The sequence below is a fragment of the Ostrea edulis genome, chromosome 3 (genome assembly GCF_947568905.1).
Source record: "Ostrea edulis chromosome 3, xbOstEdul1.1, whole genome shotgun sequence".
Taxonomy (NCBI): domain Eukaryota; kingdom Metazoa; phylum Mollusca; class Bivalvia; order Ostreida; family Ostreidae; genus Ostrea; species Ostrea edulis.
The window spans coordinates 34,946,507-34,965,985 of NC_079166.1; the positions used below are offsets into that span (position 1 = coordinate 34,946,507).

The 19,479-nt window shown below is 34.9% G+C and overlaps 1 protein-coding gene across 5 annotated transcripts in view; it reads right to left on the reverse strand.

Annotated features, from left to right (window-relative positions):
• The window catches only part of LOC125675361 (reticulocyte-binding protein homolog 2a-like), a 150,442-nt gene that overhangs the window by 23,265 nt on the left and 107,698 nt on the right, over positions 1–19,479 (reverse strand). For all 5 annotated transcript variants that reach the window (XM_056160537.1, XM_056160538.1, XM_056160540.1 and 2 more), the window contains one exon: positions 13,102–13,302. In XM_056160537.1, the coding sequence (XP_056016512.1) occupies positions 13,102–13,302 (201 nt within the window). The remainder of the gene's footprint in view (positions 1–13,101; positions 13,303–19,479) is intronic.

The window sequence follows — 19,479 nt, forward strand, 5'->3', positions numbered from 1 at the left end:
CAGTTTTAACGACCATCACGGAATGGACGGGCTAACAACAATTAATACATATAGGGCCTATATCTGAACTTTATTTAGTAGCTTTAATATCCATGCTATGGATATCCCATTTGAAAAACACCAATTTACAGTCAAATTGAAAATCTTAAATCGTAGTTATCGTTCAAACATATCAAATGTTGGTGAATTAATATCCCTCTAGACCGGCTACTGGATTCATATGGCCATTAAAATCATTGTGGTATTTTGAAGGGGGGGGGGGTATTCATTAAGACTTTTTCTCAGAGAGAATAACTTACAATAAATTAAAATTGCATTCAATGTGCAAACGATGGCTAATTATCCATGCATGTCGTTGCATCTTCAGTTTAAAAACAGGGAGGCGGTGAATAAGTTGGCTGCAAAATACAATGTTAGCTACCATTGCACGTGCATGACATTGACCAGTCATTATTATTAATGACCGCTGACAAATTGATTACAAATAACATTGTAAAACCAATGATTATATCGAGTGAATCAAACCCCGATCTCAAACGTTTTCTCACTTAAATACGTAGATGAGGCCTCAACGGGGAGTTTGACCACAATCTTGTCTTGTTATACAAACCCTACGTCATTATATCATGTACACAATTTTGCGTCATGTCTGGATCTTTATTGTAAACAACATATCGCCATGAAAGTCCGAATATTGTTGAATATAACAGGAAACGTAACAGAGGTAGGACTTTTATCAGACGTAGAGGTAGGCCAATATATCTAATAAATTAATTCAGGCTGAAGATTGAGATAATTTTAGAATAGGACGAGTGACTGTAATCGGTTAAGACATTCATGACAGTAACTATCATGTCAGATATCTTTCAAAACCTTCTTCACAAGCTATAGATGAAACATCTGCAGCACTGATAATGAACTTCAATGTGTAATTCTTACGACTAGTATAATTTTATCAACGTATATGCTTAAATAACATGAATCAAGAATATTTTTCTCTATGACCTTTTGACCCAGCATGACCTGTGCCAACAATATAGGAAGGCAAAGTGACCAGGAAATTGAATGGTTTCTATGTTGTTTATTTGCTTACGTGTACATTGTTCATTGTATAATGGTAGTCATTGTGCATTGGTAAAGTGAGGCTTTTTATTCAAAGATCCGAAACAGGGGCATGTGCCCTCGACATGGGGAAAGCTGGTTGGCGGGGATTTCTACTTTAACTTTTACGAACACAGTTAGCAGACAACAGGACGGGTTCTGCACATTGTGCTTGTTAGATGATGATGATGTGTGTGTGTGTGTGTTTGTGCACATGTGTTGATATCATTTCAGAGATTTCATTTAAATTTAAGAGGCTGAACAAAGGCACAGAGAGTATAGAATTTTTACATGGAATGATCAGGAAAGTCAGAAGTCTTTATGTTATTAAGTATCATTATCATTTTAGTTTACAATTACAGAAGGTAAAATGTCAAATGAAAATGAGTTCAATTGGATACGGAACTCTCTATGTATTTGTATGAGTATGTGTGAATGCATGTTTTAATTAGTTGGTTGACTGGTTGTTGGTGGTATTGGTGGGGGTTGATATATTTGAGGAGGCTCAGTTTGAGTTGATGTCGGCAGAAAATGGAAATTGGGATGTCATTACAAGAGAATTTTTAAAAAAAATGGGTAGAAATGGAGAATTGTGTAGAATATCAGTTTTGTCTATTGCTCAAAAATCACTATTGGGGCCCTAATGTTTGTTGTTGTTTTTTTTTTCTTTTAGAATAAAACCCGTCGTTTTCGACTCCCATTTGGGTCCCAGGGTGAAAATGAAAATTCCGAAACTTTATTGCACATTTATAGGACATCACCAATTACCTTCCAAAAGATCATTTGGATACTGCATAAAATGTAAGAGAAGTTCAGGGAACCAGGGTCTTTTTTAGGGAAAAATGTCGTTTTTCGACTCCCATGCGGGCCCCAGGGTCTACATAAAAATTCCGAAACCTTATTGCACATCTACAGGACAACACCAATCATCTTCCAAAAGGTCAATTGGTTACTACGTGATTTGAAGGAGGAGTTTGAGGATGAAGTGTGACACACGGATGGACGGAGCAGGGTAACAACAATATACCCGAACTTTCTTTAGAAAGTGTGGATATAATGACGTGCAGTTACACTATGTCAACAGTGATGTTCCATGATGTACACTTGAGTGGGCATCTGGGCATGTCACATATATGAGTGAATTAGTACAATGTGTATATGTGAATGCATGTTTTAATTGGCTGGTTGGTTGCTGGTGGTGGTGGGGCTTGATGTATTTAAGGAGGCTCAGTTTGAGATGATGTAGGTAGATAATGGAAATTGGCATGCCATTACCAGAGATTAAAAAAAATTGGGTAGAAGTTGAGAATTGTGTAGAATGTCAGTTTTGTGTATTGCTCAAAAATCACTACTGGGGCTCTAATGTTTTTGGGCAGATACATGGATGTAAATTGGCACTCTGTTGGTTCAATTACACGGATCTTCATTGTACAAGGTATGTTTTGCTATTTCAATGAAAATGACCTACAGTTAGACTATGTCAACAGTGATGTTTCACGATGTGCACTTGAGTGGGCATTGGGGCATGTGTCACAGATGTGAGTGATGGTGTACACTGTGTCAGGTTTCTCTCGAAAGGGTTGCATGCAGTAATCCTTGACGTTGACCGAGCTTTTCTGTGGAGACTGTTTCTCCAAGGAATGCATAAATTGTTAGTCATCTGTCTGTGTCTCTAGTACTTGGTCTAGACAGCTGTTGAAAGGTGGGTGATTTCTCTCCCTTGGGGAAGACGTGGTGAATTGCGTCGATTGTGGAGACTCGCCCCTTGATGTGTGACCTTGACCTTTGATCTTGCCTTCCTTTCAAAGTCAACCCCCAAACCTTGAGGAGAAAGTGTGACCTTTATCTTTGACCTTGACACACTTTTCAGGGTCATTGAAGAATATCATGTGACTTCTCCTTGGAGTTCAATTAACAAGCTTTATGACAGAAAACGTCTCCTTTTCAGCCCTTATTTGCCCCCCCCCCCCCAGCCAATACAAAACTTGGGAAACCTTATTGCGCATCTACAGGACACCACCAATCATTTTCCAAGAGATGGTTTGGCTACTGCATAAATTGTAAAAGGAGTTCTGAGAACCAGGGGGTTTGTTTTGGGGGGAAAATTCGACTCACATTTGGGCCCCAGGGTGAAAATGAAAATTATGAAACCGCATTGCACGTCTACAGGAAACCACCAATTACTTTCTAAAAGATCATTTGGATACTATGTAAAGTGTAAAAGAAATTCGGGGAAGCCGGTTTTTTTGTTGTCTTTTTTTTAAGAAAAAAAAACATCGTTTTTCGACTCCGATTTGGGCCTTAGGGTGAAAATGAATATTCCGTAACTTTATTGTGCATCTATAAGACACCACCAATTACCTTCCAAAAGACCATTTGGGTACTGCATGAATTGTAAGAGAAGTTCAGGGAACCAGGGTCTTATTTTTTATAGAAAAATGACGTTTTTCGACTTGTTCTACTGATTAAAATAGAAAATGTCTACGGTTCAAAGTAGAGAAGAAATATGTAGTCTTGGCGGAATGACACAGCAATATGATTGGTCAAAGGAAGTGACAGTGTTTCACATGCGCTATTCGCGCTTCTAGTTGATAGAGTGGTCACCTCTAGTCTAGCACCCGAACATTGCGCATTAACATTTTCATTTAACATTTAAGAGAATGTTTCATATTTATTCTTTTTTTAAATATAATTTTGATGATTGATTTTCATAATGCAAAGTGAAGATAACGAACAGTGATCAATCTCATAACTCCTACAAGCAATACAAAATAGATAGTTGGGCAAACACGGACCCCTGGACACACCAGAGGTGGGATCAGGTGCCTAGGAGGAGTAAGCATCCCCTGTTGACTATCTATGTATCTGAATTTTGAGATAATGGAATATGTCTTATAGACTACACAGCGCAGCCTCTAGCGTTGTATATTTTATCATCTGAGTTTGCTTAGCATCAGGTATGAAATATTTTGCATAAGTCCTCCAAATTTTCAATTTGTTTATTGGTTTTAACAATTTGATTTCTAATGCAATCCAGTGCAGAATGAGTCGCTTGTGTCTAGAGGGCACGTTTTCCCCCGACTTGCCGGGTTGTTTTGTTTTTTTGTTTTGTTGTTTGTTTGGTTGTTTTTTTTTTTCGTGAACGGCTACGGAGGTTCGAGAAAGTATTATTTCTCCCATGCCGTAGGGGAAGGGGTGGTGTTTGCATTGGTCTCGATTTTCAATAATATATACGTGTATTTATATTTATAAGTTTGCATCAATTGCAATTTTATAGTATTCTTCGACCATGCTCTTGTAATTCTAACGTAATGCATTTAATACTCATATTTCGTATATTATGTTCACAATGAGTATTTGTTGAAACATTGACTTACATGTATGTAAGTTTTATAGATTAAGAAATCCCGACGAATTTAATATCTACGACAGACTGCCAGCAAACCAAGATGTGTATTTTGTTTATTGTAAGAAATGTAGACCAGCCACTCAAGTAATGAAGAGGTGGAAAGTTTATTATTATTCACTTCGAATATACAACATGGCATGTTGGGACATCTTGATTGGTTCAAGGAGAGGAGCTTCTGTGTTTGAACATGCCTCAGGTCCAAACTTCCGCCAGAGTTCGTTTGCTCACAAACCAATCTCTTCCAGCTAGGCATTATGGGAGAGCGAATTCTTAAGCCGCGTATACTGTGTGACGTCACTGTAGAATGACGAAAAACACACAACGTCAAACGTAAACAGTTCAAAACAAGAACGTTAACATTATACACTATAATTTGAACAGAGTATTCCTACCTTTTAATGATCTTTTGATAATTTTATGCTTAAAATAAAGTCCATACTTTTATATTAATGCTCTTAATGTCAATATTTTTAAGCTTTTAACTACGAACTACTTCTATAGTGTTATTTGCCTGTGTGATAATCGCGGACTCACAATATACAAATCTGTATATTGTGCTACGTCACATAGGAGAGATCCATACGTAGGTGACGTAATGAGGCCTTGACGGGAAGTTTAGTCAAATTGTGACAAATAAACAGTCCTTCTATTGCAGACATGTGTATGTATTTCTTTTTCAGACATTAAAAAAGAAGATAATGAATACAACCATGTGAAACAAATTTAATCGATAAATTATCAACATATTGTATACAGAGTTTTGCTCCTTTTTCATGTTCATCTCTATCCGACATCCATGGTATCAAAATTTGCAAGAAATCCATGTCAACAGTTTTACTTAAATGTGACATTATAAAAGAAATTGCAGGTAAAAGAGCATCAAATGTGAATTCACGCGAAAAATTTGATGTGAAATTCATTCGTGTGAATTCCCATTAGATACCGTTTTCTCGTGAAATTCATGTTATAATTTTCACATGAAATTCACAGGAGGAACATTTGCCTGTGTAATTATTGAGAAGAAGTTGGAAAAATAGTCAATTGTTAACATATACATGTAGTCACTATTTCCAATTTGACTCCACTTTCATACCAAAACTACTACCTATGTGGATATGCATGGAACTATAAATTCGCAGTAGCTTATTGGAAGAGCATTTGCTTTGTAACGGGGAGGTTGTGAGTTTGTGTCCCGCTAGTGCCATGGCCCGCGTCAAACTTAAGACGTCAAAAAGGTAGTGATTGCTCCTTCGCCAAACGCTCGGCATTTAGAGGTGAGAATCAGGGGTCTTTTGGATATGAACTAAAATACGAAGGCCCCGTGTCGCGGCAGGCGTTGGGACGATTAAGAATCATCACTGCCACGGCCCTGAGCGCTAAGCATAGGTCTAAATTTACGGTACTTCACCTTCAGCTGGGAACGTCTCAATATGATTGAAAAATTCCTGACGTGACGTAAAAAACAAACAATTAATCTTAAAAGGCTGCCTGCTCATTCTGAATATCCATTTACTTAGAAGTTAGTATTAATTAATGACATTAAAGATTTTAAATGAATGTTTTACAAATAATCATTATATACCAACTTTGGCCCAGCCCTAGTGTTAGAACGATCATATTTAAAATTATGGTAGATGGATTTCTGTCCTACATGACTAAGCACTTAGTTTCCTTAATAATGTGTGGTTGTAGAGAAGATTTTCGGGGGGGGGGGGAATGTTAGCTTTTGGGGAAGCTTCGTCTCTCTTCTGTGGCGCCAGGGAAGTTTGAGTACATAACAATTTATATTCGTGACCCAAAGAGGTTTCACGCCAAATTTGAAAATAACTCGAGTGGCAGTTATCAAGAAGTTATAAATATAAAAATGCACGATTATTGGCTGAAACTGATGGAGGAACATACATTATTTTGTATAATATAACTTGCTATGGGGACACACACCCTTGACAACCAGCAGCTTGAACTACTTAAAATACCTGTTTGACTTAAAATTCTCTCGATGTTAATCAAGGCGTACATATCTTTATTTTACTTATAATTCCACATTAACGGTAAAACCTCGTCGGATATTAATTCTGACAAAGCGATATCATTTGCAAAATAATGGTATAAGCCTAATAAGTTCTTGCAATGCTGTTTTATTATGAATTCATATATTTTCACTTGTAGGATTGTTTGATCCGCCTATAAAAGCATCTATGCGTCATATATTACAAGATGTACATAAACTAGATGCCGTCACGCCAAATCGATGGCATCTGGATCACATTCTGTGAATTGTTTATATTTTACCCTGTCGGATTTAATAGGCGACAATGCTGTATATGTAATAGTAAGTTATTCTAATTTAGTTTAAAATTTTATAAAGTCAAGAAACCGCAGTTCATGTAACATTTTCTGGTGCATGACGTATTTTGTGTCATATCGGGTTTAGATTTATAGAAAAATAATAAACAACTCTCAGCTCCCGTACTTTCTGCTAGGGCGTCTCAAAAGTTGATGTTGCACTGCAAAATAAATATTAGGCCTACATATATAGCCTACACATATCTTCTATATCAGGATTCATTAAACACGCCACCTTGCGTTTTCAAATTTGATTAATAGTGTACATGCTCCGGTTATGCATGAAACCAAGATGGCGGTTTTCTCGTTCGAAGTTTCCCCAGTCTGCTGCTAAGTGAATCCTTGCGTGGTTCATGTGATTTCTAAGCGATTGTTTACTTTTATGGTATAAATGAAGACTTGTACAGTGTAGTTTTGTTGTTTTACATTAAATTATAAGGAATGAAGCTAATTTTGACCTATGTTGTACGATATAATGTAACTTATTAATTAAGAAGCATAAGCTGCACCACGTTACATTATATCGTATAACATAGGTCAAAATAAACTTCATTCCTTCAATAATGTAAGTACATGTATATGTATCATGTAAAAAAAAAAAAAAACAAACAAACAAACAAAACAGAACAATGTTTTTGAAATAGTGTCTCAGGTGTAACATCTTTCGCGAAAGGGAATATAACGAACATTGATCAATGAAAGGTGAAGATGACGAACAATAATCAATCTCATAAATCCTACAAGCAATACAAAATAGATAGTTGGGAAAACACGGACCCCTGCACTCACCAGAGGTGGAATCAGGTGCCTAGGAGAAGTAAGCATCCCCTGTCGACCGATCACACCCGCCGTGAGACCTATATCCTCATCAGGTAAACGGAGTTATCCGCAGTCAAAATCAGTGTGCCAGCATTTGACCCAATGATATGTTGTATTGACGAATTGACGAACTAGATCCTTATTACGACCACAGTATTTGCAAAATACTGACTTCAATCGACAGTGTAGAAACCCCTGTACCATCAACTTGTTTGTCAGTAGCTTACATCGATTTAGAACTGACTATACGCAGAACAAGCTCTTGCATATCGAATTAGTTGAGATATATAAACACGATATACAGGTGATAATGGAATATTGCTACATAAATATGGGAAGTTGACGACGGAGAAGCAGAAATCATCCCGTTTGTCATACAGTTGCGTTGTCAGTTTGCGGTTAATGTCTACTTTAAATAAAATATCTAAGTATGAAGCAGAAGTGGACGAATCTGTGGTGTCGTTTATTTCGAGCTCACAGCGATATATCAAATCGACATATGATTGAAAATTATTATTCTGAATAGACAAAACGTCATCGATACATGTATATCGAAATGTCGAATTGAAGGCCACAACAAGCTATTTGTTCTTCTAACGTAGAAGGTTTTGAATAATTATGCTTCATATGAATATAGAAACGGGTCAGTTAACAAAGGAACACAATTCGTGCCCATGGGAATTCCAACAGACTGTTGGAAGAACTGATCATCAAAGACCACGAAGATATTGTCAATGAAGAACTCTAGCATAATTTTTATTTGAACTTCAGAGTACGTGTGCGTGGAATAAGAGTGGTGTTTAACAAGGTAAGATTTTTAATGACCGATTACTAGATATGTATATTTCCGTTTTCCATTTTTGTTGAAAAACCAACTGTCTATGATGTCAAAAGTCTTTAATTTATCGTGAGGAATGGCTGTGTATAGTGTTGAAATGTCATAAGTCTTAATGTTATTGATTTGGAAATAATTCTGCGATTTCAAGTTTACCTAAAGTTCTTTACAATTTTTTAGATTCCACATTTGATTAACACCGCTTCTGGCATAGATAGTCGCACAGTAAGATTGAAGTTTCTCATAACTCCAATAATGATTACTGGGCAAATACGGACACCCCTGGATATTCCAGAGGTACGATCAGATACGGGAGCGTATTGCTACCAATTGATATAATTTTTTGCGATGTCGTACGTACGAGATACTAAGTTGTACGAACGAGATACCAAGTCGTACGTACGAGATAATAAATCGTAATAATATGTCGTACGTACGAGATACTAAGTCATACAAACGACATAATAAGTCGTAATTACGTGATAATAAGTCGTATAAACGACATATACTAAGTCGTACGTACGACATAGTAAGTCGTCATAACGAGATAATAAGTTGTATTTACGGGATAATAAGTCGTACGAACGACATAATAAGTCATAATAACGATATACTAAGTTGTAATGACGAGATAATAACTCGTACGAACGAGATACTAACTCGTACGAACGAGATAATAACTTGTACGTACGAGAAACACTAAGTTGTACGAACGATATAATAAGTCGTTATTACGGGATACTAAGTCGTAATAACGAGATGATATGTCGTAATAACGAGATACTAAGTCGTAATAACGAGATGATATGTTGTAATAACGAGATACTAAGTCGTACGAACGACATAATTAAGTCGTAATAACGAAATACTAAGTTGTACGTACGACATAATAAGTCGTAATAACGAGATAATAAGCCGTAATAACGAGATAAGTCGTACAAACGAGATACTAAATCGTAATAACGAGATAATAAGTCATAAAAACGAGATACTAAGTCGTTATAACGAGATAATAAGTGGTACAAACGACATACACTAAGTCGTACGTACGAGAATTTTAAAAGTGGTTTTAACGAGGTAATAAGCATAAAAATACACTCATGAACACTTTAGTCTTTTTACATTTAGTACAAACTACAGATTCAAAGAGTAGGGTTTTTTTACTATCCCGGTACAGAGCAAGAATTAGCATTCTCCTGACCTTCATTCCCTATGTCTCCAAAGGAAAACTGAATACTTTTGAGACTATAATTTAAAGCTTTTATAATTTCTCCAAACTTTGATATAGAGCATGTTCATTGGATTTTTTATACCGTGCATAGACATATAACCAAGAGGCAGTAGTAACTCTTGCTTTTCACAAAAGCTTGTATGATACTTAATGATTTACTATGAACTTTTTACCAATTCTATTTTTTACCAAGGCCAAGGTCCTAGAATTTGATTACAGTCATATTTTAGATTGAAAACCTTTACAATGACAGAAAACATCAAGCTTATACTTGGTTTGCTTATGATCTTGCACCTGGGTCTTTATCAAGATTATAAACATTTCTGAAGGGATATTCCTGAAACTGTGATAATATCCTTGACACAAAGAACGTTTATGTTCTGACAGAGTATTATGAATTTCAAGGTGTCTAGGTCAAGGTCATGTAATTCAAATTACAGATTGTACTCATGGAAGTTGATCAAAGAAAATTAGATCAATGCTTCTAGCTTAACAGGAACAAGGTTTTCATTAGTTTTTAGCTCATTTGAAGCTAAAACTTTTTGGGTCACCTGTTGTCTGGTGTCCATTTATTTTATTTATGTTTATCTGTCCATCTGTAAACTTTATAATTTTAAACTTATTTAGAACCAAAGGGCCCATTTTCAACCAAAGCTGGTACAAAACATTCATACGTGTAGATTGAGTGGAATATAATTTGTTCAACTGAAGTGCCACACTTCTGTCAAAGGAAAGATGTGCAGAGAACAGTAAAAGTAGGTTGGCTTTCAATAACAATTGTTTCATAATTTACAAGTCATCCAGTGTATTCATCATACCGTATCATGAAATATTAAGTTTGCATAAACCATATAATAATACATATATATGGTTTATAATTACTAATTACTAATTTGTTATAACAAATTACTAATCTGTTATAACATATTACTAATTTGTTATTACAAATTGCTAATCCGTTCTAGCAAATTACTAATCTGTTTTAACAAATTGTTAACTTGTTTTAACAAATTATCAATCTGTTATAACAAGTTATGAATTTGTTATTTGAAATTGCTAATTTATAATAACAGATTATCAATTTGTTATTTCAAATTACTAAATTGCTATTTAAAATCATTGATTTAACAAGAGGCCAACATACTTTATTGGTAACCTGAGCATTAGTTAAAAGTATCACTATTGCAAAAGGCTATCAAATAAATTATACTAATTTCCCTGGGTCCAAACCTAAGCTACATATAATGTAAATTCCATCCATATTATATTTAGATTTTGCAGATTTGCTCACACTCAGGGGATCTGTAAGGTCCATGGACCTTTTTTTTTTTTTTTTTTTTTTTTTGCTTTATTGCCACTTTAGTTACTAATGTGAATTATTGTAACTTATAAAGCCTTCTAGTACATGCTGCTAGATCTGACATTGAACACACAACTTTCAGTTTGCAAAGAAACCCAGTTTGAAAATGTATGCATGTTTTTGATTGAAGGAGTTTTTGTACCGGTTATATTTTGTCTTTAAAAATATTTATGAGTAATTATACCTTCCCTTCCCAGAAAAGGGAAATATTGTTTTAGTGTGGATTTTTCTTTTTTTTAAGCTTGTCCGGCCATAGCTTTTATGTCTTTTGACATAGACCTTTTGATATGCGGAGACTATGGAGAGAAAATTCATGATTGTCTATTATGATCTCTTGTCATTGGAATTGATAATCTGTTAAATTTGTTATAACAAAATAATCATCTGTTATTACAAAATAGTAATTTGTTATAACAAAATAGTAATTTGAAATAACACATTAATAATTAGTTATAACAAATTAATGATTAGTTATGACAGATTGAAAATTTGTTATAACAGATTGATAATTTGTTATAAGAGATTAGTAATGTGTTTAAACAAATTAGAAATTTCTCATAACAAATTAGTAATTTATTTTAACAAATTGATAATCTGTTATAACAAATCATTGATTTCTTATAACAAACTAAGAAAAAGATACTGCTGCAGCCCTACTATGCTTCCGTAGTATTTTTAATAATTGTTTTTTCTCTAAGCAAAAATATCAAATAGCATTTAAATACACATCTTGTAAGAAACATAAATACACAATTACGCAATGTGCATGTACAGGTACACACGTCCAGCTACAAACATGAAATTATCATATATTTCGCAACATTGCATGCGTCTTCATTCATTTACTACTTCGGGGAAATTTTCACAAAACAAAAACATATCTTTCAATGTAGTCTGTTGATATCGAAACTACAAAATTTAATAATTGCTTAAATACATGTACAAATGTATCTTTTTTGAAAACATGAAATGAATAAATGAAATAAAAGTAAGATGTGAGGACAAAACCTGAGATATTCCGAATGAATCGTTCATCTTGTGTTAACCGTTCCCTCACCGTTTATTCATTGCTCTCGTTTGCGCCCCTCTCGCGTTCTGCGTACGTTCATTGTCCTTAGCCGTTTATCAAGTTGCGTTCAGTGTATAAACACCGTTCGCTTACCGTAGATTCACCGTTCAAGTAGGGAAATGGAAAGTGTTAGGAATTGTAAGTACGGTGAATTCAGCTATGACGGGCAATACCTTAATGCGCAAAAACCGTTTCCCTTACGTCAGTGTCTAGTTCCCTCGAGATTTAAAGTTCAACTTCAGAAAATATTTAAGTGATGGCTTCCAAAATTTCTTCACCGGGAAACCCATGAATTTCATTTTTTAATCCAAAGCCATTTGAGATCATCATTGTCCCATGTGATCACTATTGAAATAAGTTAACAATTAACAATTGTTCACTAATTAACAAAATGAACAAAAGTTCACTATTAACAATAATCAATCTCATAACTCCTATAAGCAATACAATATAGAGAACTGGGCAAACGCGGATCCCTGGACACACCAGAGGTGGGATCAGGTGCCTAGGAGGAGTAAGTATACCCTGTCGACCGGTCACACCCGCCGTAAGCTCTCTATATATAGATCAGGAAAACGGAGTAATTCATAATCGAAATGAAGGAGTAGATATAACAAAGATTTTCTTATCTATACATACCCATTTCATTTCACTTTTAACCATTCGACCCCAAAATCAATTTGATTTCATCCAAAATTTAATTTTAGGTCTCAAAACTTTTTCTTTTATTTATGTTCTGTTGATCGAACAATTGATGATTATTGTCCAATTTATTCAGCATTGAATTAAATCAATTCAACTTCTGTATTTAATCGAATATTAATTTCTAAAACTTACGTAACCAGACAGTTTGGTGACTAAACGGACAAGATGATTCCATGTATCACTCAAACTTCGTTTGAAGAGGTGTAATGAGATAAATAAAACTTACACATCTTGACACACTTGTGGATGAGCTCTGGTAGACCTGATTTTTTGGTATTATTCTGTTACCATCCATTACAGCAGTAAGGCATGTATTGACGAATGATGATTTCCCAGCAGCAGCTTGTCCAAGGAGTAAAATATTGAAGTAATTGATTCCACCAGCTGGTTTGATTGCATTGATTTTTAATAGAAGCTCGTCTTTGAACTAAAAAAGTTAAACAATATGTATTGGCGTTTTGTCCACGTTACTGGTATGTATAAATCAACTTTATAATGAAAAGATAACGGGTATTCTTAATTTTGTTTTCCGGGTTTTGTTTTATTTCACTAAAGGTTGTATGATGACCGCATAGGAATGGGGAAAGGGAAATAAAAAAAAAATGCATTAAGACAGGGGAATTCACAACTACCTTAACTGGTCGCGGTACTTCATTGGTAGAGCGTTCGCTTCGAAACAGGGAGGTCCTCTGTTTCAGCCTAGTTAGTGTCATAGCTGCGTCAATTCTAAGACGCAAACATAGTTTCTGATTGCTCCTTCGCCAAGCACTGAGACAATCTCAGGTCTTTCGGATTTGACATTGAAACACAGGGCGGCAGGCGTTTGTAAGTTAAAGCACTGTCAGTGCTACGACCATAAGAGTTAAGCGTAGGTCTTAATTTGTGGCGCTTCACCTAAAATTGGCGACGTCTCAATATGAGACACAGTGTGGAACGAACATGGGTAAAGTGCGTTGCCGTAGTCCATGATGGCGCCAGGCAAGCACGCTTCTGTTATTTTACACCTAATATTCAAATATATAAAGTATGTATTGCAAAAGCGGTTGCTAATGTTGTAATAGTCTAATGGTGGAAGGTAAATATTCCGTAAAATTGTTATGATCAGGGCCTATTACAGCAATATAGAGGTTAGAAAATTCGACCATGATTAAGGTAAAGCAAATTCACGACTAGGGTAAAGGAACTTTGATTAAATTGAATTACTAGGGTAACGCATACACGATAACTTGGTTATGAGTAAAATGTTGATTTGATTGTTTGAAGGTATGTCCTTATGAGTTACCTTTGTGTTAATCTTTGGAACAATCGGGTATTGAACACTACAAATTAGGTGCTACCCATGGTGATATAAATTATAATTCTGGTAGCAATACTACAATGTAAGATTTAACTATTTCGGAAAACATACTGTACACACCCTTCAATATTGAGGATATGAAAAGAATGATCTAAGACGAAATGTCAGAAACGTCGAGAATAGGCCTTAAACATCACAAGAATTAAATTATCCCTGTGTCAAAGACTTTGCAGTGAATATTCGATACTTATAATATATCTGACATAATTAAAATAACTGAGTCTGGAAAACAGCGGACAGGTGATTTGGATACGGTAAAATATACTTTGAAACCTCTACAGACCAATGTATCATACATGTAGAAAACATTAACACTTTTGAACCTGAAATGCCTCAAGATGTGATACAGAATCGAAGAACTGATGAAAATGGGGACGAAGAGCATTTTGCGATAAGAAGTAGTGTTTGAATATAGAGGGTACGGGGGTGATTTTTGAGCTCTTTCTAAAAGATAAATGCTCATAATCATTTTTGACATTGGTCATTTTTCCTGGAAATCTCTAAACCATATACGATATTCCGATATATAGTCTTCACTTCTCGTCTATTGTATACAGGTTGCCTCATAGGTGTTTTAAATGGACTATGTCATTTGATAAAGACGAAAGTGAAGGTAATGGTATAAATACATAGTGGTACGTCCTCAACTTTGCAAGAATGGTGAAATTCTCCGCCCTCCTCAAACCAGAACACACTGCTTAGTGGTCAATATAATTCTTATCCAGGGCACTTGCTTCGGCGGGTTGAAAAGCAATTAAGCTTCCATTGGATCCAGTAACAACTGAATCGGACATTATATCGCATAGCATCTACATATTGATAACGATTACGTTCAGCTACTCGAAATTGAATTATTCAGGGAAAGGAAAGTGAAATTTTCAAATCGTTTTAGTTAGAAATTTAACAGATGTGCGTGTAACTTGCACCCAGGACCTCCCGCTGAAATTAAGTTACCATTATACAATGATGAATGAATGATACAGGTATTCATTTGTGATCTCCATTGTTCCCTGAAAGGCACATTCTATGTTGGTGACATTCATAGAGAATTTACATGCAATACAGTACACCAAGGAAATGCCGTCAACTTTACTACAGATTGATAAATAAATAAATTATATTTTCCATGACAAAACTAACGGACATAAAATGAAAAATATGACACAGCGATAGAAATTAGTAAAGGTTTACAATATGCAACTTGAATTCTTATTCATTGAATAAAAGAAAATGTTTACAATCCGTCTATCGAACTCTGCTCGCAAATACTGCCTTTAAAGCTTTTACAGTTTTATATCAGTTATAAAAAGAAATATAAAACTAAAGCAAAGTTCGTTGCAAAGCAACGAGAGGTCTTCCGTCGGAGCTGTGTGACATAAAAACCTTGAACTTGACCATATGTCCTTGGGTCAGGTCCTAATGCAGCCTCAGTTAACGTGAAAATCTGTTGTAAGTTTGAAATCTAAATGTTTCGTTATTAATTAATATGACCAGGATAGGGTTTGGATTTTCTAAAAAGTGAACTTGACAATGTGACATTGGGTCAAGGCCAGGACATATTGTTTGATCATATGGAAACTTTTTATCAGTATTAATTTTTAAAAAAAAAAATGCCATTAGTAAGATATATTAAGACTCTAATCAATTTTTTTTTTTTTTAGACCTTTAGAAAAGGTGTAAATGACCTTACATCAAGAATACTCATGTTATGGTCATTAATAATCTTTATGTGAAGAATGAGCTTACGGTGTATTTTTAAAAGTTGTGGTCTGGGCTCATTTGCACGGATAGACGGACTTGGCGATATCTCAAACTTTATTTGCTGGGACTATAATTAGTGTTCGGTAATATTGTTGTCTGTTCTTCCAGCTCGAAGAGGCAGTCGCTTTTGTTAGATTGTCATATATTAATGGGAAGGTTTTATAAAAAGTAGTGTTTTATATTGTAGATGTCATAAAAACATTGCTTTTCCGTAAGAGGCAATGGGCAATAACGGTGACGATTTTCCATTGAATTGCAATGCCTGTTTTTGGACCGATAAAATGCTGAAAATTGTAACTGATGATGTTTTTCATCCTTGTGTGGAAATATGTAACATCATCCCCCTCCCCACAACAAAAATGGCTAGCATGCTTTCCCATAGCATCCACAGATACAGAGCAGGGAAGAGGGGTCAGAGAGAGGACTAATATTAGTTTATTTCAGACCATTCTTCGATGCTTTGAGTCAAAGTTATCCTCCTGGGTTTTTTTTTTGGGGGGGGGGGGATTGGGGGGGGGGGTTAGTTCATCTTCGTGATTTTATGATTTCTTGTAGATTTTTTATGTCTATATTGGTCCTTGAAAATGTCGACATCTTTGGGTTTCTACGCTGGGGTAAGGGGCTTAAATCTCGAAGCCCGCGGAGCAGTTTGTTTTTAATTCCATAAAGATATATGTAATTCAGCATCTGTATTTAACTTATAGTGTTGAATTCATAACAAAATATACTAGATTAATTTGATTTTTCAATTAACTGTTCAATGAATAAAATGTTAATATCAATTTATGGTACTATCTTAATTCAAACATGCTATTTTCCAGCAAACGTATTTAAAGGGTAAGTTACATTTCTAATATAGAAATGTATGGACAGAAACATTTTTACCAGGGTACTATCATTATAAAAATCTTATCCTGACTGTAGTCGCTGTAAGCAATTCAGATTGGGTGGGTAGGAAGGGGGGGGGGGTCACACCCAAACGGAATTTCTCGTTAGGCAGAAAGATAGGAGACTGTGCATAATACATATTGAGAGGGCACGGTCGTAAATTGAGGCTTTTGTATTCTTCTGTAAAGAGCATATTGGCAAAGTTAATGGGTAGTGGGGACTTGGACTTGCTGTGCACCCACCTTTCACCTATGCCTGTGACTACAAAGTCGTGAACTGACATTTGTCAAGATCTATTTTCTAAACTCTTGTTTTATTTATTGGTGTTTATTTCTATTACAGAATTCTGTTACAAATCATATACATTTATATGTGGTGTTGACGTTGTATTTATAAGATACATAATTCATATTATATATCATTTTGTCCTAAAGAAAAGATAGAACCTTAATCAGAACTTGTCTCACAAACTCTGCACCCTGATAAATTAATAGTTATTCAAAGTTTCATGTTTCAACAGGAAAATATGATTAATCAATTCTTTGATAAGTAAATCTTAATGGGTTTTTTTTTCATGTATAAAATGATGTATCAATTTAAAGTCATATCTCAATTCTTATTTGAAAACAATCTAAATCCAAACATTCCATTGACCGGCAAGTGCATTCATTTTCAACACCAAAATGAACGCGCAAAGACATTTTTATCAGCGTACTATCATTATAAAAGTCACGACTCAAGTCCGTAGAAAGCAACATATTTGGAGGCAGGAAACCAAACAGAAAATCCTCAATAGGTAAGAACAATAGAGGTAGACATAAGGTAGATTGAAAGGGCATGACCGTAAATTAACGATCTGTATAGTATACTGTCAAGCATATGTTGGCAAAAATACTGGATGGTAGGAACCGGAACTTCCTGTCCTTCCACCTTCCACCCATGCTGTGACTAGGAAGGTATGATATGTCATTTGTCAAGATCAATAACCAAAACTCTTTACATTCTCTGTAATGGATGGTAATTTCAAATACAGAATTTTCAGACATACTCTGCTACCTGATATATCATTATTTAATATACGAACAGGTCCTGAATAGTCTGCAGATACATCGGTGCGGTAAATTCACAGCAGCTCCAGTCTCCCAATAGTGTTTAAATATACTTTTTTTCTATAACGTGGGAAATGATTCCGCGATACCAGACTTCACAAAATCGAGTGGTGTTGATTGACAGGTGCTCATATGCATGTACCACCGTGCATGCATGGCTTTCGTGTTTCACAGTTTGTGATAATTAAGACAAGAGAAATTGTGATTGATATTGTAAATAAAACGTAGAAAATTAAATGACATTTGATACAGGAACCGTACATGAGTATGTGTGTGGGATCTAACTTTCGCATTCTTTCCTCTTGATACACCGGGAAAAATTATTTGAAATACTTATCCAGTGATTTTACAAAAGACGAATACAAGTTAAGTGTTTAGAAAGAAAATAATCAACTGTGACAGGAAGATAAGTACTGTAATGATATAAGTAGTCTGGCTACGTTGGCGATTCTGACTTCTCGTATGTAATGATGAAATAGTTTGATAATTTGATATCATTGAAATGAAGCTATAAAGGTGTACTATAAATTTTATCGTTAGATGTTTAATAAAGTTATACTAGTTAAGTACATGCATGTATGATCTCATTCCACGAATCAGTCTTTTGAGGCGGGCGTGTATGTGGGATTAAAATCTTTCAGCATTTAACTTTTCAGTCCCAATAATGAAGAAAAAACTACTATTTAAATTTATGAAATTTATGGCTCAGGACATACAATAAAGGTTTATAGCTGTTACAAATATTTTATCATACAACAAAATTATGATAGCATAATATTCAGACTGAAGAGAATAATTAATCGAGTTTGAACTATTTATACATACAAATTAAATAAATTGCTCTCAAATCTTGAATATTTTATTTAACTTTAATATCTATCTGCGTAAATACATGTTGGTATATTATGTACACAGTGCGCACAGAAGTCGCGTATGAATTTCACGCCAGGGGCACGTGTCGAAGTTACATAATTTGGACCAGGAGTTCTGAATCAATGTATAATCAAAGTCATTGTTTTTAAAACAATAAAACAACAAATCATTTGAAATGAGACTGATCGGCCATGGGTTTTTGAATATTCTATACGCATGTTTGGATTTGGTTTAATCATGATTATAAACTATTGATTTCAAAACATGTTCAGAAATAATTCGTTATGTTTGTAAAATGTATCCATTTTCTTTTTCACAACGAAGCTTGTGTGTTCAGTTAAAGTAGTGTGAAATCACAGATCGCTAGTCCACCAGCGATGAATCTCCGATATTAAACACACATTCAATTAGACATGATTGAGAAACAAACCGTATATTAAATTGCAGATTTTAAACTTGATGCCTGACTCAATGCTCTAGAGGTTTGAATTTAAAACAAATCAAACGTAAGACCAGGGATGTATAAACAAGTATATACATCCCCGGAAAGACTAAATTATTCGAAAAATCCAATATGATCAAAAACATAACATTCTGTGTTATATTTAGGACGACA